General features: G+C 44.5%; 1 protein-coding gene across 1 annotated transcript in view; it reads right to left on the reverse strand.

The window, feature by feature from the left end:
- Positions 1-25,765, reverse strand: part of TMEM135 (transmembrane protein 135) — a 57,973-nt gene that overhangs the window by 29,672 nt on the left and 2,536 nt on the right. The window contains exons 2-6 of the mRNA XM_078616360.1: positions 23,369-23,496; positions 22,054-22,146; positions 18,979-19,012; positions 5,418-5,483; positions 3,798-3,844 (exon numbers count right to left, since the gene is read on the reverse strand). Of these exons, the coding sequence (XP_078472486.1) occupies positions 3,798-3,844; positions 5,418-5,483; positions 18,979-19,012; positions 22,054-22,146; positions 23,369-23,496 (368 nt within the window). The remainder of the gene's footprint in view (positions 1-3,797; positions 3,845-5,417; positions 5,484-18,978; positions 19,013-22,053; positions 22,147-23,368; positions 23,497-25,765) is intronic.

Raw genomic sequence — 25,765 nt, forward strand, 5'->3', positions numbered from 1 at the left:
AAGATATCTATCCCCCCCCCCCCCAAAAAAATAACGATGGAAGGCCAAAAAACTTTCCCAGTTACATCAGTGGAATTTCATGCCCATTTTACAGGAAGTTAACACTTAATTCTCATGTTCCAATGAGACGAAAGAGCGATGTGCGTGTGGAGATGAGAACGACACTGGGAGAGACAAGCTGTGCGGCCCAGCTAGGGGTAAGCTCTGTCTCTCTCTTCCCACCAGCCCATGATAGACTGCCGACGAGCCGCTCTGAGTCATGAGCGTGTCCAACTTAAGGGCAGTCCTCCAACCTTTTTCCTTGTTTTTTTTCTGTCAAAGTGTGGCGCAGCCCTGCGAATGGCTAGCTCACACCACTGTTGGTGGAAGGGGCCTCTCCCCCCCCCCCCCCCGCTAGATCGAACTCTAGAAGGTATTGGCCTACTCTTCCACATCGACAGAGACGTCTTGGAAGAGGTGGGTGTACGTACACTTTTCCTCACCGCGCGCACGTGCAACCAAACGATTGCCTGCGGTGCACCCATTTCGTAGCTGCTGGCTGAGGAGGTGTGGGGAGAGATTTGACAAACTTGCACCGTCGCTTCAACTGGCGCCCCTAGAGATGGAATGGAACACGTGAGTGGAGTGTGCTGACCATTACAGTATGGCAATTAAAAATCACGTGTGTCAGCGGTGGCAGGGAGGGGATTCGCACTGTGTTGAGAACCCGGTGACCCGAGTTCGTTTCCCCGCTATGGCTAACATTCATCAACCCCCTCTCGACCAGCATGCAGAAGTACGGCCAAACAACGCCCATGACCAACAATGGCACGGTGATGCATTCATCCAGCATTGGATTAACAGAGGGCTATACAATTGTAAAGCAAGATGCAATCAATCACGCGTGTGTGTCAGAAGACAACGCCATTGCCGTTGACGTCACCACACCTCGCCATCGCTTCCTTCCCTCTGCTAGCTCGCGCAACTCCTGCAGTCAACCCCCGACCGCCAAAGGGTTGGTGGATCAGGCAGGCATGTGAAGCCTTCGTGGACGAGTCTAACCGAAGTGCACTTGAAGCCCACTGGCACCCATCCGTGGTGCCCCGGCAGGGGCGGCACAGGCATCAAGGCGATGAGCGTCTACAAAATCAAGATGGCTGCCATTTCTGAGCATCATCTTAGAGATGGAGGTGCATTTAGACGCAATGTAAATTCACGTGGTGATTTTCAACAACGAACACAGAAACCCGCAGTCTTGCGTAAATCAAAACCAAACTATTTTTTACTTTACCAGGTAAGGTCCAATGAGCTAAAGAGCTCTTTTTCAGAAGTAGCTTGTCTAAATGTATATTTCTAAATGTGGAGGGGAAAACCCGGAGAAAAATCCACACAACCAGGGGGAGAGCATGTAAACTCCAAATATGCAGGCGACAGGGTCGGGATCGAACCCACGACCTCCTGTAAACCAGGCGAGGTAGTTACCATCTCGCCAATGTGGCGCGTAGAAACCCCACAAGCTCACAGAGACCTATGCCTGTCTCTGACGCAAAATAAATACACCCATAATATCCTTACAGCATCTTTAGACGCGGTCCCATTTAAAAGCTAGGTAAATCAATGCTGTATTGCGCATTGAAAATACATTTGTAGGTAGATGAACCTCCCAAAAAAACACAATCATCCTGTACGTACGTACCTATGCAGTGTCCTGTACTGTCCAAAATGCTTACAAAATTACGTTTGGGTGCCCTGTCTGGGCAACTCTGGGGATGTAATTGCTTTATAGCACAACCTGGGAGAGAACGAGAGCTCTTGATCAATGACAACTCCGAGTTTCCGCTTGCACGCTCTCTTGCCAGTGTGATGTTAAGAGTTTATAGGAGGTGCGAGCTCAAACCGGAGTCTTTACCGAGAGCTTAGCGGGAGTAATTCAGCGTTAGCAGCCTTCACCTGGAGGATTTTGGAACCGATCCGAATTGAGACAAAATCAAGGCAGGATGCAAGAATGGACAGATTTTGGCGTCATATACGGTCGACTTTAAAACAGCACACGACTTTACCAAGCAGGAGGATATATATTGGGGAGAGCAGGGGAGGGGGGGGGAGCGAAGGATGGAAGCACGTGGGCTTCTGGGAAGGGGACGGTCCTTGTGTGGATACATAGCAGCAGCGGCTTGAGGGGTAAGAGCGGAACCGGGAGAGCGTTGCGCAGGAGACACCTGGAAGGCTGTGGGGGCCACTCAGGGATGGAGTGGTCTGTAGCGCTGAAAGCGGCGGAGGGGTGCACGGGGGTCTGCGTCTACAAGAGCTATTTGTTTGCGTTTCATGTCTTCCCTTGAACAGGCACTGGCCTATTAAAGCTAGCACGGGTCGTCCTTAAAGAAAACTCGAAGAATAATTAAGGCTCTCCTCGATAATGGCTTCCATTTCAAATACACGTCTAGAATGAATGCTACGTAAAAAAAAATCCAAGTAGCCTTTGTTGTTTCATTTTATCGGTGGGTACGTGGTGGGGCGGGAGGGAAGGGGGGGCGGTTTCCACAACAGAGGAAACTTAATCCAAACACTTTTGGCACAAACGGCGTGGTCAAGCCAGGCTTGAAATCTAAGTCGGGCCCCAGAGGTGATTATCCTCGGAGGCCACAAACCCGACAGGGTTCTTTGACGACTTCAAAAGCGAGTGGTGAATCGTTTTTTTTTTCTCACAATCACGAGCGCGCTGCGCCCTCCAAAACAAACGGGAAGAGTCGGCGCATTGTGCGTGCGCGCGTCCGTAGCGGTTAGCGCACCGCACTACCCCACGGCGCGAGTTGCAATGTGGAGCAAACATCGCCAATAGGGGAGACAAAGGCGGCCAGGTGTGGTGCTGGTCACCCACCCCCTCGTGTGCCGTACCGGCCTTCATAGTTGCACGCAAAAAGCACTTGCCCCTATGGTCGATTAAAAGGCTATACAGGTGGTCTTTGTCTTGTGTGTGTGTGCACGTGTCTCTCTGAAGGATTGACGGACGCTTATGCAGAAGACGGGTGTGGATTTATGACCTTTACCGGTTTTATTTCTGGCGGGCATTTCGCTAACAGCACATGACACTTTCTGTGCGTGGAAGTAGCTCAGGAATTACGAGAACTATCAATCTCGGTAGAAAAATAAATAAATAAGCATCATCCACTTGAGAATTCTTATTTTTCGTCTCAAACTGTAGGCATTACTTATATTACAACAACAAAACCTCAGCTGCAAAGTTACAAAATATCACCTCTCAAAGGATGGCTACGCTGAGATAAAGGAAAAACTGAAATTTATGTCCATCTGCCGTCATTGTGAAACGGACCATATCACACGAGAACCAGGAATAATCAATTTTCACCAAAACCTCGATTCCATGCCAGGATCTAAGCAATGTTGACTCAGTGTCGTGACACAGCCAGCAGCTGCCACAGAAGCCAGAAACCCAGGAAAGGCCTCACTGTCTCGCGACTCTCTTTCATTTGGACCAAATTCACGAACGAGCGTTGTCAGATTGTAGGAAACGCAGGGAGAGCCTGGAGAAAACCCACGTGCAAGAGGGGGTATAACACTCAACGGTCACGGTTCACGTAGCCACTGCTATCTCGTGGCCACCTCACAGCCCGAGCATGGTGCTCCCTGCAAGTCGCCCATCTGAGTACGAGCCGAACACTGCGTAGCGTCGAGATGCCATCCAACGCATTTAAGGGTTATTTGGCCACAGGTACTCATGTCATAAGCCTTATGCATTATAAGCAGCGTCCTGAAGAGAATGGTCAACAGAGCACGAGTGTGTGTGTGTGTGAACCCACCTGAACAGGTACATGTAGAGGGACGCCGTGATACAAAACAGCAGGACCTGTGAGCAAACAATGAACAGCCATTACATTGGGAAGTGTCACTGTGAGCGTGACCTGCATGCAAGTGTGTGCAGTCATGACACAAGGCGAGCTTGAAATCCATACGTGATGCGCAGTAGCACGGCAGATGAATAATACCGCAGGTGTTGCTAGGCGGGTTGTTGCATCACAGGATTGTGAAAGATGGCATCGGTTTGGGGAGGCCTCGGTACAACAGTGGATTGACATCGAAAACTAATTTCTTTGGAAACTGATTTTTGTTTTAAGTTTGTTCTTCCCCCGCACCGCCGATTAGCGCGGTTGGCTACGTACGGTGCAGACGAAGTACGATGATGAGGATGGTGATTAATATTGCCTAATGAGTATCGATGATACGGTATTCAGCCATCATTACGAACCGTGATCCCTCGTTTGTAACGAGCGTAGCTGCAGGAATGCATTCTCCCATGTGGATTGCTGCCTCCACACAACGATCGCGTTACATCGGCGAAACCCCGCGTATAACAACCGTAAGTGGAGCCAAACATCCAAATTCACGGTACAGTACACTGTACAGTACTGTGAATACTGTACACATGTACCCGTGGATAATGTTTGAATGACAAAAAACTATGTCGTGTTTGTAAGACCCGGGTATTTGTACCGTACTATCGAGGTAACATTGTTGTACTGGTAGGAACCTCCTGGTTACACAGGGGAGGGGATTATTGTGTCCGTCCGTCCGTCGTGCAGGGAAGGGCTGGGTGGGGAGGGAGAGGCTGGGTGGGGAGGGTGGGGAGGGGCTGGGTGGGCAGGGTGGGGCTGGGTGGGGAGGGTGGGGCTGGGTGGGGGGTGGGAGGGGTGGGGCTGGGTGAGGAGGGGCTGGTCACCCCGTGGTGCCCTTATAAAACTCAACGTTTAACCTACTCACGCCGGCTTGTGCCCGCCCTCACAGTCGGGCATATTTGCGGAATACACCACGCCGCCGTTGACCCTGGCCATTGACCGAGCAACCCAACGTTCCTACCAGCTCCCTCCGCAGGAATGTGTTTAAAATGTACGACTCTAGTTAATGCTAACCACATGAGTCATCATGAAAAACTATACCAATTAATGATCAAAATCACTCAAGACTTCAAGACAATGTTGCATGTTGTTACAAACGCATGCTACAAATATAGATGCCGACAGTACTATGTTTTACATTTTTATTATACCAGAAAAAGCCCACTACGCTATTAGCTCTTTTATAGAAATGACCTTTGCCCAAATAATAGATGAACGAAGTGGCCTATCATGTGCAAAATTTATAGCAGCCAAATACTCTAAATGGATATTGATCCTAAATGTGGAGGGGAAAATCAGAGGACCCGGAGAAAAATCCATGTGACCACGGGGAGAATATGCAAACTACAAATATACAGGCGTCAGGATTGGGATCGAACCCACGACCTCCTGCATACCAGGTGAGGGAGATAACATCTTGCCACCGCAGCAAAGGTGAATGACCAAATGGACTCAACGCCCTTGTCTGCAGAGCTGGGCTCAGCCGAGCCGTGTGGTGGGGAACGTCACGCACCGCCGCTCCGTTACCTCTCCGTGCCTGACGGGCGTCACGTATCCGCGGGTCACGCACATCCGGAAGATGGTCTCGGTCGCCTGTGAGAAGGGACATCATGGTCAGTTGTGCATTAATAAAACGTGACCGATTCTATTCGCTTTGTGAAAGGGAAAATAAAAATCCTTTCTTTTACTGTTGCTCGTAAAATTATTTAGTCATGCTTTGTATTTTTTTACGTTTTCGACTGGTTCCCTATTGCTGTGACTTGTGTGAAGCACGTACCGATACTCGCTGTTTGCATCGCGACTTACGTAACCACGATGTGTAACTCAGATCTGTACTATGTAGCATCAAAAATAGAGCCGAACACTTTATTGGTCCCTTCCTGCAAAAAAAAATCTATTCCATCTATCTTCCAGCTCTCCAACGTGTTGGCGGTTTGTACGGCGTGTTGTTCGGAATGACGTCCAACGTTTCTCGCTCCACCTTCCGGGAGATTATTCAGGAACTATATTTTTTGTTGCCGAACAACGCTGTGAATACAAACCAAGAACACAGCGGAGAGGGCTGTACAGAGCGACCGCTAAAACACCCACGCGGGAGCAGAGGGGGTCGTTGACCGTTAGGGCAGGTCACTAGACGGAAATCATAATCCGCTGTGGGGATGGTCACTACTTACTTACTCCTCTTCATCCCCAATGGGACGTAAGGCAAGGTGACGGGATGTCCAAATTGTCACGTTATCCCGCGTCAAGCTCACTCCAGTTCAGTTAAATTTATTTTGAATTACCCTGTGAGCCAATAGGCTCTTAAATATCGGGTTTCTATAAGCAAAAACAAAACCACCGCTTCCCCGACATCAGCAACAAGTCATAGTAAAATAACTTAACAATGAACAAGAACAGATAAGCGAAATAAAAAAGATAGCAAATCATAATCGAAATATAAATATTTCTACTTCAAAAGAAAAAATAAGTTAAATACTGATGATTATTATCAAAATACAACGCTTTATCTCTAAAAAAGCAGTAATTTAAATCTGCCATATTAATTTTAATGCAGATACACTTAGAAACGAGACACTGGCAGCATTTACACCGGCGCATGTGATCAAAGCACAGGTGCGCGAGTGGCATGAATTTTTAAAGACACCTTTAAAGATACAAAATTAAAAGACAGATGTGTGTGTGTGTGTGAAGTCTTAAAAAAAAATCCTATTAAAAGTGCCGTTATTGTGGCGGCAGCGAACGAGATTTTCTTTATTTCAATAAATAACTAGATTCATACGATCAATTGTTGCACGAGTATAATCAAGGCACAATTTCGCAACAAAAACTACATCAAGAACTCGACAGCCACGCTACAAGTTTATCTTTATTAGCCAGCCAAGAACTCAAGAGACCAGGATGAGTCTCATTTGCAGGAGTGACCTCAAATCACATTAATAAACGGTTCCATGTTTGGATAACGTAGTCACTGGTGACCTGGCTAACAACACAAGTTTGATTAAATAAAAAAGGTCCCGTAGATACAACTGCTCAACAACTGCTCAACCCGAACTATCAATGTTTTGATATTTGCATTACCTTTGTACGAGATTTGAAGTTTTCGTGACTGCAGGGATCCATACTCTTTGGTTCTTTCGGTAAAGTCACGTGGGTATAAAATGAAATAAATTGCCCACTTCAGCAATTGTTTCTTGCTGTGGTTGTCCCAGCTTATGACGGACGCTTGTGTTGCGCCCGAAACGTCGTGATTTGATTTATTTTATACCTACGTGACTTTACCGAAATAACCAAAGAGTATACCTTTGTACAGTAAAACCTTGGATTGCGAGTAACTTGGTCTGCGAGTGTTTTGCAAGACGAGCAAAAATTTTAAATAATATAAATTTGATAAACGAGCGAGGTCTTGCAATACAAGTAATACGTGTCTACGCTTTGCCTGCCGAGCGTCACGTGATCACAACTGATACACGAGTGCTCTGGATTACAAGCACGTTTCCGGAACGAATTATGCTCGCAATCCAAGGTTTTACTGTGCTGTTTCGCCTTTTGGTGTTCTCTAGTCCAACACTGGTGAGACAAGGATGATTAAGAAGGCTGTCTCTGGGTGTTGGCCAATAAGTTTCAAATGTAATGCAAATAATATCGGAGCATGTTTGTTTTCATGTTTTGCCACAAGTACTGTGTGGCCAACGCAGACTTGATGCCTTGCCATCGGTGACCATTTGGTTTTTGAACATCTTCACACCTCCTGTGTTATTTCCAGAAAGGGGGTAAAGCCTATACTTATTACTTTTTGGTTCTTTTGGTAAAGTCACGTAGAAAGAAAATAAATTAAGTCATAGAATACGACGTTTCGATTGCAACACAAGCAATCGTCATCAGGTACGAATGAATGAGAAAACAAACCGAGTAAACTTAGAAATATAATGCAATACAACACAGAGAGTCGGCTAACATAACAGTCAACACCATACCTACACTTATTATTTCATCATTTTGATATTGGCAAAAACAGGTCCCACAGATACCATAAGCTTGTTTCCACTCTGAAGAAAACCCTGGATTAATTATGGGTGGCTCAACGAGGATTCAAAGCCAGAAATGTGAGCTGGGCTGGCTCAGAACTTCGACAAGAACAACATCACTGAGCCAGCGAGGATATAAAAGCCCAAACGGAGCGGCAGATACTCAAGCTTGCTCTTGCTCTTGCATACCTTGTGCACCTACCTTATTACAGACCAATTCAGACCTTATTAGTCACCCCGTGCCTTTATAAATCTCGAAGTTCATCCTACAAAGTCCCATCAAAAGTGAGACACACAAACAAATAGACAAAAAATGTGTTTGGCCGTATTTAAACGGCTGCACGCTGTATGAACTTGAAAAGTCAATTTCCCTGTAGAAGAATATGGGTAAACTATATGGGTTGACAGGTATGCATTTGTACGCAATTACGGCACTGAGCTTTTTATTACACGCTTTCTATTAACTCACTCTGTCTGTTGTTGTTGTCGAATCCTGAAATCTTGTAACTCAATTTTAACCCGCTTCCCAATGTGGTATCGACTGCAAACTTCGTATACTTATGTCATACTGATGACAATACTATATTCTATCATTTTAAAAAAAATGTTTAAACCATCTTTTTTATATGTTATGTTTCGCCTTGGGTCTAATTGTCCACGCTCAACTGACGTTGGCTGTAAATCAACATGGTCCCTTACGTTATGGCAAGCCTCGGGGCCACTTCCTGGAGTCGTGGAGTTCTGCCATTACTCGTACGGTACATTTCATTAAAGCGTGTTTAAAAAAAAAACTATTTTTAAATATTACTGATATAACTTTCCATTAGGGTGCAGGTATTGCTTGCATAGGAAAAATGATACATTCCGAGCCTTTTAATCTCAAGTCAGTGATGAGAAGTCAGTGATTTATTCCCTTAAAGGAAGTTCTTTTTTTTGGCATCGTGGCAAAGTGTACGTTGCAAGCTTAGGTCACCCCGCACGCCCCACTTTCATCTCGACTACGGGGATATAGGTCACCGGCTTGCTACTTGTAATGCACCACTCAGACATTAGTTTGCTCTCAGCAGCAGCTAATGGGACGATAATGGGAAGGCTTAACCAAGAAGCTACGGGTGGAACGATGCATCGATTCATCGATTTATATTGATGTGGTAAGCTCGCTATGCACGCAATAGGCCTCGGCAAGGTAAGGTAAATTACCTTTTTTACCGGGTAAAAGGATAAAGGTGAAGGGTAAAAGTTTCGACATGCCAAGGGGTAAGGTAAAGGGTAGGATAAAGGTAGCTCAGAAGAATTACCCGGTAGGGTAAAGGTAGCGCGAATAATTACCCGGTAAATACGGTACCTTGTTTACCGCTAAAAGCTCCGTGGCGCAGTCCGTGGCCTCCATTTTAAATTGCAATAATTGATGTCGGACCAGATGGAGACGGTCCACGTCCTTGAGATAGAGGTAATAGAGGACGATGATGCCAGCAACGGCATTTTTGGGGTTGCTGCGAACAGCAATCGAAAGAGGCAGCGGCATGCGTTACCGTGGGAGCACACGCACGATTGGATGGAGGGTAATCCCTATGTACAGCAAGGGAAGAGGTTTTCCACCCACACGAACGCGTCAGGGTGGAAAGCCCACCTCAAGAGGCACAACGTGCTCGCCCCAGGCAGCGAGCTCGGGACGTCGGCGTCGGCTGCCTGAAGGTTCCGTCTAACTCGGCCGGAGCGGCGCAGGATCTTATTGCCTGTCGTTCGTCCGAGGACGATGGCAATGACGAACTTGATCAGGCTGTTGATGAGATCGCCATCGACCAAGATGACTGGGACGAGGTGGTTATGGAGGACGATGTCGTCGACAGCCTCAACGCCCGATTTGAGAGTATTCTATATGTATAAAGCGCTCTACCTAGCATTTATCGTTATAAACCTTATTCATGTGTTGTACCCCAGTAATTTCCCTGTAATCGGGTAATTTGTATGGGATAAGGGTAAAAGGTAGGGTAAAGGTAGGCTCGTTGCTTTTTACCTTTTACCTTACCTGCAAAAGGGTAAAAGGAAGGGTAGAGCAATTGTATTGTGGTAAGGTAAAAGGTAAGATAAAGGTAGTCTTGTTTTTTTACCGTTTAACTTTTACCTTACCTTGCCGAGGGCTAGCACGCAATGAAACGCGCGTGTGAGAATCAATGTTTACCACTTGGCATATTAAATATTCATGTATTCATTAAAACATTCCACCTGGACAATGAGCTTCAGATGGAACGTCTCGTTTTCATGGGTGTTAATTCACGCACACTCATGGCAAACACGTAATGACACGTATACAGACATTTATAATATGCTACTCATAGCGTAGGCATTTATACGCTGCCGTATGCATCGGGTTCGCTTTATGACAACAGGGGCCATTACCATTCACCATAATGTAAAACATACATCTAGATTCTTGAATTAAGATTTTAACCCAGTTCATGACAATTCATAACGGTGGATGGTGGGGAGGAGTGGGGGGGTAAGGAATAATCCCACCCCTACTGCTATAAATGTTGAAATGATGGCCTGCTTTGTTGAGCTATCATTTCTGGCCAGGTTTCTTCTGAAAAATAAGTGAATGCCTCATTGGGCTTTGCCTGGAAGGATGGAGATGATTTAGTTTGATTTGTATGTGTTTGGGTAATTTGTTTACCTTTGGACTACTATCGTGTGTTTGGAGTGTTTGCTGTTATACATTTCTTTCCCGCCCCTACTGCATGTCTGCGAGAAAGAGCTTTATAGCTCATCAGATTCCTCCAGTCTAAATAAATATTCTGATTCCGATTCTGAATACCCTGCGGGGTAGAGTTCATAGTCACGATCCCGCTTCCCATCTGGGAAAAGTTTATGAGCAGCGGTGCGCAGTTTAATAAAAAAAAAACTAGCCACAACCCAAGTTGGCACAGCATGTGGGCTGGAAATTAGCTCAGAGCTATTCCTATTTTCAGGGATAATGAGGGGGGGGTGGAAGTTGAGTGGAGGCAGGCGTGCTGCTCAATAAAACCACCAAATCCTGACCTCAATTGCTTGTCAAGCTCAGTGTGCGCGTGCTACCCAGCTACAGAATACATAAAAATAAATGTGGATTTGTATGCTGCTGTAGTTACGCCAGGCTGTGATTTTCACCACTTAATGTCGTTACAAAGCATGGATGTTAAGTGATATTAAGGCCTGGCAAAGGATATAAGGGCATGGGTCCAAAGTAAAGCCGGGACGTTTGTTTAAGACAATTAATGGATTAAAACTGCAATCAACTCCTTTTTACACGCTTTTATTTAACTCACTGTCTGTTGTTGTTGTCGTCATCGTTGTTGTCGTATCCTCAAATCTTGTAACTACATTTTAACCCACTTCCCAATGTGGTATCGACTGCAAACTTGGTATACTTATGTCATACTGATGACAATACTATATACTATCATAAAAAAATAAAAAACATATTTTAAAACATTATTTTTTATATGTTATGTTTCGGCTTGGGCCTAATTGTCCACGGTAAACTGACGTTGGCTGTAATTGACCACGTTCCCTTACGTTATGGCAAGCTTCGGGGCCACTTCCTGGAGTCGTGGAGTTCTGCCATTACTAGTACGGTACATCTCATTAAAGCGTGTTTTTTAAAAAAGTTTTTTAAAATATAAATTTTTCCGTGCCAGATTTCTTAGGCACCTTTGAAAATGGCAGCCACCCCAGATCCTGCCTCTTGAAGGCAGGAAACCCCCATTCAAGCCACACGCCAGCATGGTGACGCTGCTCATGGTGACAATGATGTCACTTAGCCCCGCCCATCACCTCCCAACTATTTTCGAGTCACCCAAACCGATAACACTGTGTAACAATTTTTTTGGTTCCTGGGTAATAAGTGTTATTTCTTAATTGCTTATGCCTCAAAAGTACAGAAAATTGCTATTATTCCCCACAAACTTTGCTTTTGTGACTAGGACAATGATATTTAGAATTTTACCTATTTTCCATAACATGAGTAAACTTGGAGTAACTTCTAGAACATTCTAGAACTTTCCAGTAGTATAAATAGTAGTATAAATACAGGGGCCTTAAGCCCACCAGTTCAGTTTAGTTCCAGCTGCCCAAGTGGATACATATCTGCATTTTTCTGAGATGGCATCAAGAGGCTGCAAGCATCCGGCAGACACATTTGCTATGTATGCGGCCAATTTTTCAAGACAAGAGTGAAAAAGTATTCTGTGGAAGCATCTGCTAAGATGTGTCAGGCCTACAAGGCATATGTCGCCATGCCTGTCAGGGATCAAGACAAATCCTGGGCACCTAATTTCACCTGCGAGCAATGCAAAAAAACTCTGGAAGATGGACAATTTCTCGGATATTATGTTATAAAATTTGTTTAAAAAAATAAAATTGTAAAAGTTTTAATAAAAAAATGTTTAAAAAATTTCAATGTTATTGAAAAAATATATCATGTATGAAAAATGTTGCGAGAATCTCTTACACATTAGTCATGGGTAAAATAATTTTATTTTTGTAGGATGGTGATGCTAGAGGGGAAAAGAGAGCCATGAATTTTCACTTAAAACTTTCGCGACTGCAGGAATTCATATTCTTTGGTTCTTTCGGTAAAGTCACGTAGAAATAAAAATAAATATTCTTTGGGTCTTTTGGATAAAAGTCACGTAGAACAAAAAAAAATGAAGTCAATATTTAATAGAAATAAAGTGAATAAAAAAAATAAAAATAAATAAAACACACTAATGTAGACTAGCCTGGTTCTTAATCAGAGTACTAACAGTCTATAATGTAGACTGTAGCCTGGTTATTAAGTTTGATGAGTGTACTTGGCAGACTATACTGTAGACTGTAACCTGGTTCTTAACCTGAGTGAGCCTACTGGCAGTCTATAATGTAGACGTATTCTTGGTTCTTTCAGTAATAAAATAAAAAGTAAAAACCATGACGTTTCGATCGCAACACAAGCGGTCATCATCACCAAACATAATAACCAGGCTACAGTCTACATTATAGACTGCCAGTACACTCACTCCGATTATGAACCAGGCTACAGTCTACATTAGTGTGCTTTTTGTTTTTTTATAAAAAAATTATTATTATTTTTCTATCTACGTGACTTTACCGAAAGAACCAAAGAATAAGAGAGCCATGAAGTTCACTATCCCAAGAATTTGGCGGGAACTCACTGACCACTAAAGCAACTGCTACCTCTGCATGGTGGATCCTTCCAAACGTCGGACTGGCAAGAATGCACCTGCGATCACGTATCCGGACCTTCCTTCATCCATCTCCCCGGTGCCACACTGCCATGAGCTCCCCATACCCACTCCTCCGGAGAGAGAGCAGCCATCTTTAGAAGAGAGCAGCAAGTCAGAGAGCGAGGAAGACGTTGTAGATACAGATGACAATTTCAGAGGTGGAGCTGAGGAGAGAAACCCACACTACCCCAACCAAAAAGACCTTAAAGACTTGATCAGAGATCTTGGTCTCACAAAGTCGAATGCCGAGCTTTTGATGTCTAGGCTCAAGCAGTGGAACTTGTTGGATAAAAGTGTGCAAGTTGCAGAGGAAGCGTCACCAACCTTTCTTCAGCTTCTTCACCCGTCAAGATGGGCACTGCTTCTGCTACAATGTGACCAGTCTGTTCGAGGCAATCGGAATCACCTGTAACCAGAATGAGTGGCGCCTCTTCATTGACTGCTCATCCAGGAGCCTCAAAGCCGTGCTGCTCCATAATGGTAACAAGTACCCGTCTCTTCCCCTGGCTCACTCGGTGCACCTCAAAGATGATTACAACAGCATCAAGAGCTTGCTGGACGCCTTGAAGTATGAGTACGGCTGGGAGGTTATCGGAGACTTCAAAATGGTGCCATTCCTGATGGGTCTCCAAGGCGGTTTTACCAAGTTTCCCTGCTATCTTTGCCTTTGGGACAGCAGGGACACCAAGGTGCACTACCACAGGCGGGACTGGCCACAGTAGGCCGAGTTCTCTGTGGGGAGGAACAACTTCAAGTGGGAGCCACTGGTGGACCCCCAGAAGGTGCTGATGCCACCACTGCACATCAAATTGGGCCTTATGAAACAATTTGTCAGAGCTGTAGATAAGGAGCCGGCAGCCTTCAAGTACCTTCAAGACTTCTTCCCTGAACTCTCTGAGGCAAAGGTCAAAGCCGGTGTCTTCGTCGGACCACAGATAAAGAAGATCCTGGAGTGCAATGAATTCCCCAAGAAGCTCACGAGTAAGGAGAAAGCGGCTTGGAACAGCTTTCTCGCAGTGGTTCGTGGTTTCCTGGGCATTCACAAGGTCAATCTATGTGGAGCTGGTTGAGACTCTGGTGAATAACTACGGCACAATGGACTGTAGGAAGTCCATATCCTTGATGCTCATCTTGATAAATTCAAAGATAACATGGGAGCGTACTCGGAGGAGCAAGGCGAGCACTTTCTCCAGGATATACTGGACTTTGAACGCCGTTACCAAGGACAGTATAACGAGAACATGATGGGAGACTACATTTGGGGGCAGATTCGTGAAAGTGATTTACAGTATAACAGTAAATCTCCAAAAACGAATCACTTCAAAATCTTTTGTAGTCATTTTTGTGTTACTTTAGTATAAATACATGTTAATTTTGATTCATATGTTGTTATTTTCTGACTTTACGTGAACGAAAATACACAAATTCGCCCGTTTTCACATTGAAAATAGGTAAATTTCAAAATATCACTGTCCTGGTCACAAAAGCAAAGTTTGTGGAGAGAAATAGCCATTTTCTATACTTTCAGGCATAAGCAATTACGAAACAACACTTACTACCCAGGAACAAAAAATGTGTTACATAGCGTAACCAGTAGATTGATCGATTATCTAGATATAAGCGCATATTCCATTTCCACGCATGCCCAGTTACCTTTTGTGTTGTTCAGTGCTGCCGTTACAGTCATTTTAGGTTCCGTTTGTCAAGGTTTGGCTTCAGCCAGGTCGAGAAACCAACCACCATTGAGTTGTCTGCGTTTATTCTATGAGTTGAATCGGCTTGGGCAGAATGTAGTGAGTGGTGTAAACCACATATACACGCACTCACACCGTACAGCATCAAAAAGCCAGAGAACACTCCGTATCTACAGTGAGAATGGCAATATTCCACCCTGTCAGCTTATAAAATAAATACTCTAGGCGTTCACAGCGTGTGCCTTGGCGGTCATATCAGATTTTTGTCAACGCAAACTCACAACACGTTGCGATCATATTTTCATCAGCGACCAGGCCGATACCGTCAAACTGCCTACACCCGAGCATCCGTGTTTTATCTCAGGTATCTTAGAAGTACCGTGAGACCAGACCAGACATCTTACTCATCAGTACCACCTGCGGTGGTGTAACTTTATCAGTTCCGACTTCCTTCATGTGTAAAATAGCAGTGAATTACGTGATAAACATCTGAAACAAGTGGGTTTACGGAATAGCTCGCTCGTATTGGCCATGAAAATTAATCGGTACGACTAAAGTCGTACTACCTTAGGTGGTACCAATTGCTGCTTTGATCCATGGACCATCGATGGAATTAAATGAAGAAATCACAGTGGCACAGGCTTAGAGCTAACCTATGCCTATGATCAAACCACCCTCAGTGAACCTCAAAAGTCAAGAACAATGAGGCCATACTGGCTCGTACGTGGATACGAGATTTCCTGTTAACAGCAGGTGTCCAAGGGTTTAGGGGAGCGAAGTGGCCTGGGGATGGCAGTACAGCATGGATTCTTGAAACTATCTGTGTGGAAACATTCCGTTTTTACCTCTTAATATGCATGGGTGATCTCAAGATTCCTAATCCCAAATGAAGCCAAACACTCATTTTGGGAACTGACCAAATGTCTCAATGCAGGACCGTCTTGCAAAAAAGATTTAAGACTCAATGAGGGTTTTTCTAGGTTAAGGGGATCATTAATATTGTAATTAATGCTTAGACCGAACACTCCTCTTAATACCATAGCACTGCTGTTGGACATCTGTGAAAAAGAGCTTTATAGCTCATCAGATTCCTCCAGTATAAATATGATATTCTGAAAAGCCCTGGAGACACTTTGTGATCTGATGAATCACTCAACTGAGAGCCCTGGGAACGAAAAAGAACTGGAACGTTTTATATTTGTTCCGTGTTATTGATACTTGGATGTTCTTCAATAAAAAATAATAATAATTTGGCCAAACATATCAAAGGCATAAATGTTTTTGTTTCATAGACGCACTTGCCAAATGCAGCATTTGCAAATCTCACCATAAGTGCCAACGAGTTCCACATTATTCAATGACTACGAGAGATGACTTAACAGGGAGCGGAGAACTGCCGCGAACCCACAAAGAGCTCGTTGTTGTGGAGAATGTAAAAAAAATTTGTTCTTTGTGACTTTACGGAAAAACCCAAAGAATATGAATTCCTGCAGTCACGAAAGCTTTAAGTCAAGATTTTACATTTTACCGCCTCTACGGGGAGGGTTTCCACACAACTATTAGATCTTTGAACAAACTTCGAGACAAGAAGGCTCATCTGATCGAGTCGCTCACATTTCTGAAGAGATGCCGCGACACCAAGGTAATATCGATCACCTTCACACTGACATCTGCTGCTGTCACTTCTCCCAATGCTAAACGGATCTTGTTCAGGGCCAGCCTAGCCCTGATCTCAGAGAGAATAAGATTGCTCCGATTTGAACTAGACAATTTAGACAAGACTCTCCTGAAATCACACTTAACATTGACGGAAAAAATGTCTACATCTGATTGGGAACATGTAGATCACATGACAGCCTCTTCAGCCGCATCAATGTCAGCTAAATGCAAAGATAACCAGATTCCCAAGTTCAACCTACTTTCTAAGAAGAATCCAGATCCACACATTAAAAAGTTAGACGGTGACAAGATTGTTATCAATCAGAGTAACAGTCCAATTTCCGGCAGCCTAAAAGCCGTTCTAGATTAAGGCTTGAATTTCGCAGTCACCCCTAAACACATCCCAGTTGATGATTTCATTGCCCAGGTCGACGTAGCCCTTAAGGGTTTGGGACACATTACTGCAGACGTGGCAAGATTGGAAATCGCTGCAATCCTCAAAAACGCTAAGACATCTACTAGCAACATCAGTAAGGATGAGTGCTTTGAGCTTTCTCAACTAAAAAAGGAGAGATGACATCGTCATCCTCTCAGCCGACAAGGGCAATGCCACAGTCATCATGGACAAAACCACAAACAATAACAAAGTTCAGGCCCTACTTAATACAATAGCCACCTCCACGCTCTCGCCGTGGAAGTCGCCCTCCGATTTTACATTGACATGCAAATTTCTCACTTTAACATCACTAGCCCCCCGCCCACTTCGTTTATGACCCTTGGGCTACACCCATTTCAAACCTTTAAAACAGCCTGCTTCAGCAGCTTTCTCCCTCGTTTTTTTTTCCTCCTGATGACGATTGCTTGTGTTGCGATCGAAACGTCGTAGTTTTTTTTTCTTTTCTTTTTTCTACGTGACTTTACCGAAAGACCCAAAAAATAAGACAACAATATGCCTCCATCATGTAACCGTCTCTCCGCGTAAAAGTACATTTCTTGAACAACCCATCAGCCGCACGGCCTTCTGGGAGTGCATCATTTCAGCATCACTGATTTCAAGACAAGCAAACAAACAGAAGAGAGGATTTCTTGAAACAATGCAAGCCTGACTGCTGATGAGACACTGTATGCCGAAACCGGTACAGAGGTACGTGGACAAACGGCTACGTGAAGGAGACATTCCGTCTGATTATTTATTTTGTCATCTCTGAAAGGTGTTCTCCCAATTAATGCAGACATCACGAGGTGCGCTCAAGTTGGCATATGCTCACGCATAGCGTGCCCTCATGCTCTTGCATATGTCTGGATCAGGGGTCGGGAACCTTTTTGACTGGGAGAGCCATAAAAGCCAAATATTTCTAAATATATTGCATTGAGAGCCATATAGTATTTGTAACGTATAATAAATAAAATATGTATTACTTTTAATGCGACTTCTGGTGCTGCATGGTTTTGCTGATGACCTTGTAGTCTGGTTCGTACGTGGTGAGGTTGAGCTTCATGCAGGCGTTGAGGCCCCGTGACCCATGAAATTTATCTTCAAAACTAATTTCTGTTTACTTTAAAATGACACAGTATTATTAAGCAATATCACAAGTATTTTAAAATCAGTTCCAAACTGATTTTTGTATTTTTTTTTCAACTCAAAATTGTCTGGGAGCCATATGCCGTCACCAGAAGAGCCATATATGGCTCCCGAGCCATAGGTTCCCAACCGCTGGTCTAGATGAATGGCAATGTAGAAGTCTATGTCCAGGTTCGTTAGCCAGGAAATAGCTTCGTTTGATGTGTGGTGAATTGCTTCAATGCCTCTATTGATCTTTAGGAGACCTGGATACACCGTGTTACATCAGGGGTGGTCTCGCCCCGACGTACACCCACTTACCTTAACAAAACCCCGTTATTTCCATGAAGCCCACATTTAGCCCATCCACGGCTTGCAATGTTCCCTTTATATATTGCGGTTTTATATCTGATGAGAACGTGAAAAGCGATGGAACAAAAAAAAGTTGAAAAAGAAACCACTGAAACCACCCTCAATCGCAAGCCAGCTTTCGGAAGGCACAAAGAGAACCACTGCAGGGGATGCTGTGGCGTGCAAGACTAAACAGGGGCGGCACTGGCGCGTGGCGTTTCTGTGCAGCGTAGATCCGCAGCTAACCGCAGATCACCATTGCTCTGCACTAGGGTCTGTGAGTTGTGTGTTAAAAGTTCTCGGACTTTTTATGGGTCAATATCGGATAACTTTTTGTATTTTTGGAGCCGCAACTAACCACAAGTCACCATTGCTCTGCTCGCTGAACCATTTTTTCTTTATTTCGGGAGTGCAATTTGTGTTGTTTATTTTCTTTTTATAGCTCTCTGAAAACCCCCAAGTCATTTTGTTTTTTTGAGGAAACACTGTTCCGTAGTTTGATTGGTGTGCATTGCATTATTAATCACTCACCAAATTTGCCATGTAGATGGTCAACAGGCCTCTCCTGCAAACATCACAAAAAGTATGAACACACTCGAAAACAAAATCAACAATATCAACACTTTAAAATAGACCACAATGATGCTGTGCATAATATGTATTGTGCGTGTGTGGGACTGATTGGGGAGCAGAAGTGTCGTGGTTAGTGCAATGCGCTACGAACCCGCCGCTCATGACCAATAACAGCGGCGAATATATGAACAGGTCCTGGGCATCCCTTAGGTCGACTCAGCCTTAAATGAGTACCTGGTGCAATGTGTAAACATCGGCACTGGGGAGACAAAGGTGGCTGGGCGAGGTCCTGGCCACACCTCCTCGTGTACCGTGCCGGCCTTTGTAGGGGCTTGCTAACAGCACTTGCGTACACATTCTCTTCAATGCTATAGGGGGATCTTTGTCGATTGTGGGACTGATACGTTGTGCTCTGTTGGCAGAGCGACTAATGAATTAAGTTTCAGAACAAGGGCCATTGACATATAGTAACATTGTCCCCCTCCCTCCGGGACCCTCCTGAAACAGAGACGCAGTGAGTATTTTTAGGGATAAATACATTTCATTATATTGTTGTATTTAATGTATATGTCCAGAGGAAAAATAAATTCCTTATGACACCTTTCCATTTTCTTAAAATATATTTCCTTTACGCCAACAGTTGGAATGATAAAGATGGTACAAGACAAGACAGTACAGTACAGAAAAAAACAAAGAGCAAAAGATAAAAAAAAAATAAGCATAAAGGAGACGATACACACGAGACCAGGGGTCGCCAACCAACATAACAAGAAGAGTATTTTTTTCGAATTTGAAAAAAAAACCTCAATATTTCAAGAGCCGCAATGCACGTGAATATGAGACGGTGAGCCTTAATAAATAACATCACGAAACAGCCCTTAAAAAGCCGCAGGCTGCCGATCCCCTGCACTAGATCGACAGCATAAACTAGACCTCCAAAAGAGACGTACCATACAAACAAGATGAACGGTACAAAATAATCATTACAAACGAGACAAAAAAATGTCATCTCGAATTCAACTGTGACCCCAAACCCACAATTCATTGAATCGCAGAAGAGCAGAGAGTGAATAGTCATGACATGACTAGCAGTTTGTGCAATGCCACCTATAGTGATGCCCTAGGTACCTGGGTTAAATCTGTCTACACAACCTAATATTGTCAGCCTTAACGGATGATCAATAACAGAATATAAGCCAGTAGGGCGGAACGGGGGAGCTCAGAGCAAGCACTTTTGTAGCAAACCGTGATACATGTTCAGCCAACATGTGGCCTGAATTAAGCAGCATGCACGGCTAAAGTGTTTCCCTGCCCTGTGTTAAGGTAAAAAATAAACAAAACGACTCGAAAGAGCCCTCGGTTTAGCTTCACACAGACTCACAGCGTGCCCGTTGCTATGGGGCCCATTGCCAGAGCACATCGCTGAAGACTCCACTTCTGACATGCATTCCCAATATTGATGCTCGAACATAGGTTGTATGCTCACAAGGGAGATACAGTTTCCACTTTTCATGGATTTGCCTTTCCTATTATATGTTTTTAATGCTATATTTACCACCGGGATCCTCCTGTAAAAGGAGATATTGTTTCAAATGGTTTCTCACACATTTGTCAGTTCTTTTTTACTTTTCTCTAATGGTATCCCATCTGTGCTGATGGCACAGAGCCAAACGGTGGCAAGATGTTAACTATCTCGCCTGGTATACAGGAGGACGTGGGTTTGATCATGACAGTGACACCTGTATATTTGGAGTTTTCATGTTATCCCCGTGGTCACGTCGATTTTTCTCCGAGCCATCCAGTATCTGGCTGCTATACATTTCAACATGCTAAACCACTTCGTTGAGCTATCATTTGTGGCCAGGTCGCATCTGAAAAAGAGCTACATAGCTCAGTGGCCCTTACCTGGCAAAATAGAAAATATTTTTTAGTTTAGTTGTTGTTAGAAAAATTACTAATGAACTGGAAGGTTTGTTGAACAGCTGCAGATGTGACATTCTACACATCTCCTGTCGTCCTTCAAAGATCTAACTACACTCTGAGTGGTTTAAAGCTTTCACAAATCATATTATCATGAAATGTTGCGGTGAATTAGAGATAATAGAATTTAAAGAGCATTAGAATTATCATACAGAAGCGTCCGTATTGCCCCCGCCTATGCTGCTGAGACTTTAGAAAGGCAAAATTGGTCCAGAGTTTGCCTGCTTGAACTCATGCTGCTGGGAAAATATTGGTGCAGAATGCTGGTAACGTTGATGGACTTCAATGTCAGTATTTCGATATCAGGGGACCCTGTTTGATGTCGGAAAAAAAAGAAAAATGTCTTTCATGCTTACAGGAGCATCGAAGGTTACATTGACGGTGTGTATGATGTTACGGGTCCGCACAATCCCTCAATAATTTTTTTAAAAAATAGAGCATCGAATTAGTGTTCATTACCTGGCTACAGCCCTGAGCCTGAAATTAAAATTTATATGACTGGGGGAGAGGGGGGGGCAAAGTCTATCCATAGTACAACCACTGCTGACTTCTCTGCAAAGCAGTATTCCGTTTTAGCTTTAGCTTATAGTTTTATTTGATCAAACCCAGAGGGATGACAGCCTGGGTTGTGCTGTCGTCTGATGATGCTAGTTGTAATTACCGGCGAAAGCGTTGTACTCTAATTGTAAATGTTGTGGGTTTACTCTCCAACACACTGGTGTGTTGAACTAGTAACGAATGGGCATGTATTGTTTATGTGACAAACCTTAATAATTGGCTGTGTCGGGTAGTGGTGGGTTTAATGAGAAATTTATATTTACGTGATCTAACCCAAAAACTTCTTATGGATAATATTGGATCGCAAAAGCCTATGTGTTAAACTGAGGATTTGAACTGTCGGGTAAAAGCTCAACATTTGAACCTGGGATTTCAAGTGTCTGCTCAGTGATTCAACTTCAAATGTCCTAAATGACACAAAGACTAATCTTTCAATATTGTGTGTTCACCGTAAACAGTCCAGACAATAACTACACTGCCTGCACCAAAGATCACCTGCTTTTTCTTTCCAGGAGGATGGCGATGTAGGAGGCTGGCAGTGCCGCCCAGAAGCCACCCAGCCACGAGTTGAAGCCACCCATAAACTTTCTGTTACAACAGGGTTGGCACAGACCATGCAAATCATTAATTCACGTGTTCAAGTCAAATACAGTCAATTCTTAAGTCCCAATGGAGCGTATCGCTCGGTTTGCAAACCGCGTGTTATCGCAGCAGTGGGAACGATAAACCACAGTGACACAGAGGAGTCGTGTTACAACTTGAAACTTGGCTCAAGCGACTGTGGTTCAGGCAGTGACACGTGTAGAACGAGTGGTGACCTGTGACTTAATTTCAGGCAATCAAAAACAAATTGTTTTACACAGTGATGGCTACGCATCCAACTCTGCTTCGTCGCTTTTCCTCACCGTATATACAAGTCAGCATGCCCAGCTTCGAAAGGAATTGGCCAAAAATCCCAATGCAGAGGAGAACATCTGGTCGACTCATTTAAGCTTTTCAGGACCAATCATATATTTGCATCCCTTTGTCAACCCACTGCTGGATGAAAACCTCCCCGTGTCAATTATGGGGGATGTTTGACCATAATTGTCCACGGCAGTCACTGGGGGTCGATGAAAGGGGTGCCCAGAACCAAAATCAAATCACATATGCACATATCCACTTGCCACGGATGCCGGAGCCGTGGTTCAACCCGATGGTTCAGTTCTTATGTAAGGGTCATGTCCACAAGTTTTGTCTTCACTTGTAATGTTTCTATGAGAAAAGCTTAAAACTAATAACAGCTATCACAGGCATTAATACTTCATTTCCTATGGGGGGGGGGGGGGGGTTATTCACTACATGGTGTACATGAGCCAAGTGCTGTTACACAAACTCATTTAGTAACCGCCCCCTTCTGGGGTGCAGCGGTGGCAAGATGTTAACTACCTCGCCTGGTAGACAGGAGGTTGTCAGTTCTATCCCGACCATGACGCCTGTGTATTTGCTGCTATAAATTTCCACATAAGCCACTTTGTTCGGTTATCATTTGTGGCCAGGTGATTTCTGAAAAATACCTATATAGCTCAAGTGGGCCTTACACGGTAAGATAAAAAAACAATGTTAAGTTTAGTTTTTCTTCAAAAGCAGACTCGACCCTGCTTGCGTGACATTTAAACGTTTCTGCGTCTCCGATTCTTGATTCTTGGGTCTCCCTCTCAGTTTCTTTAGTTCTTTCTCGCCACCAAGGTTTTTCAGTCGGAAGTCTCGCTCTCACGAACCCTTTGGGGTCGACGCGCGCGTCTCCAACGCGCGTCCCGCGAGCGCTCACCGCAGAATGCAGAAGAAGGCAATGTAGAGGCCGCCATTGGCGCTGAGGAAGGCCACCGACCGCGAGAGCTCCGGCAGCAGTCGGTACAGGTAGTAGTCGAGCTTGCGCCTCCGCAGCAGCGCGGCGATCTGCGGGAGCGTGCAACGCGAAGGGGGCACTCAAGACGCGGCAACTCACCGGGACGCTGCGACCGCTTACCACCCTTACCACCCGTGTTTAGTTTGTTGTCCTTCCACACCCCCCGGTCCGCACTTCCGATTAGCACGGTTGGCTATGTATGGTGCGAAAGAAGTTTAACATACGTATGTACACACGAGCTGCAAGCGAGTACGGTGCTGTCTTCGAGGGTGTGCAGTACAGCAAGCAGGATTCCTAACGATGTTGCGCAGCGGAATTTCGGTGCTCTACTCTCGTATACGTTGGCATTTCCCCAGGAACTATCGGGTTCAACGTAGATGTAAAAATAGTGGAAATGTATGTTTAAACATCTTGAGCAGGTAGCCTCCTGAAAACGATTCTTGAAAGAGGTGATTCTGGGACAAGATTAAACATTAGAATTGTAAACCAACTGTTCACTCAATTTCATTTGCTAAAAATCATGATATTCATTGTCACATTCATCAATGACAGTCTATCCATGTGCTTCTAGAAGGTCATCCTACTCCGTGACCATCACTAACTGTCCAACGATGCCACAATGCTCCTGCACACTCGCTGATCTGATCACTCTCTCTCTATGGCTGTCGTCTGGTTTGGCACACATTCCCTTCTTTGGCTGCCAAACTTCAAAGACTACAACACAACCTGGCACGCGTCGTCATTGGCCACAATCATCCGCGTCTCCACTCACTAGCCTGTCTCCGTGCCCTCAACTGGCTACCCATCGCCAGCAGGGTCATATACAAGATTGCCTGCCTCTGCCACAATGCCTTCACATCTGCCTGCCCGCCGTACCTTTCTTCATTAGACAACTTGCAGCTCAGCACACGGCAGATGCCTGCGCAGCGCGACTCATGACCTCCTCTTGATACCAAGATCCAGGATGGTCGTGTCTATGCGCCGCTTCTCGGTGGCAGCCCCAACAGTCTGGAACGCTATCCCTCTGCACATTCGCAGCATCACCTCAATCGCATCCTTCAAGAGAGACTTAAAAACTCACCTCTATAACCACGCTTTCGAGCGACTCTGAGCTTGGCTCCGCATTTCCCCACATCCGCGCGTTATTGCTTGCAGACACAATCCCCAAAAAGAGTAGAGGCTGCACATTTACACGGACGTAATGGAGCCGAATGCCATTGTTAGGCAAAAGCGTGTCACTTGTGTGCTGGTATTGGGGACAGATTAAAAGAATGGCTGACAACGTCTTTTTCATTGAATGATATTTTTTTGACTCGATCAGTATTTAAATCCGAAAATCCACTACTACAGTCAGTCAGAAAACGAGGTGTAGAAATTATCTTCAATAATTTCCTAGAAAGTGGGGTAGATGTGTCTCGACTGGCCTGAATACTTGCCTTGATCAAATAAATCTAAGAAATGCAAAATTACTTGGCAGGCACCTGACCTCATTTTTTATGGAGCATCTTAAAATCTGGAGAATACGGACAAAATGCATAATTGGAGAAACCCACTTTACAGCATATTCTCCCACCTTAAATAAATGCAATCATAATAATTACAACAATTACACTGCACTTACCTCTAGACACAGCACTTTAATGGCTATCATGAACATCGCTGGGCTCTCGCCAAGTGAATTAACACCGGTCACGTTCAGACAAAGAGGAGCTTTGAGTGTAGTGAGTAAACCCATTTCCCCCAAGTGAATTGGGTGAGAGGGAAAGTTCATATGTGCTAGCATTTTATAACAAACACACCCCAATAAGGTTACATAGCGCTTAACTCATTATGGCTCTTGCAGTTGGTGAGCAGGCCTCGGATAAATCACAAACCTCAACATCGAGGCAAAGAGAGCAATTCTATTCTTGCTAATGGCAATATGTTCAGGAGCTAAATACCAATATCATGGTCTTCTCGCCTCGAGAGAGCTTCAGGAAAGAGTATGTGTAGTTTTGCTATTCGGTCCACAGTTTAAGTTGCATGTACTGATGTGGGTCATGGCTCCACCAGTGTCTTCGAGGAGGAATGACAAAGCTAGGAGGTGCAATGTTTGGGTCGTCTCAAATGAGTTTATTCTGGACGTCTGCGTTGTTCCACCGATCGCCAGCGTTCTTCCGGCTAAGTCTCCTACACATGCCGCCAGTTACCATATCCGTGGAACTTGCCCTAGACTTTTACAAAATCCAGAATGCCATTTCTGATGCCAAATTGTTGTAAATCCTCTAACAAATATACATTTTAGTTAAGAGAAGTTCCTGTCCATGGCTCTTGTTTGGC

This window comes from Lampetra planeri, chromosome 50 (genome assembly GCF_965212315.1).
Source record: "Lampetra planeri chromosome 50, kcLamPlan1.2.h2, whole genome shotgun sequence".
Taxonomy (NCBI): domain Eukaryota; kingdom Metazoa; phylum Chordata; class Hyperoartia; order Petromyzontiformes; family Petromyzontidae; genus Lampetra; species Lampetra planeri.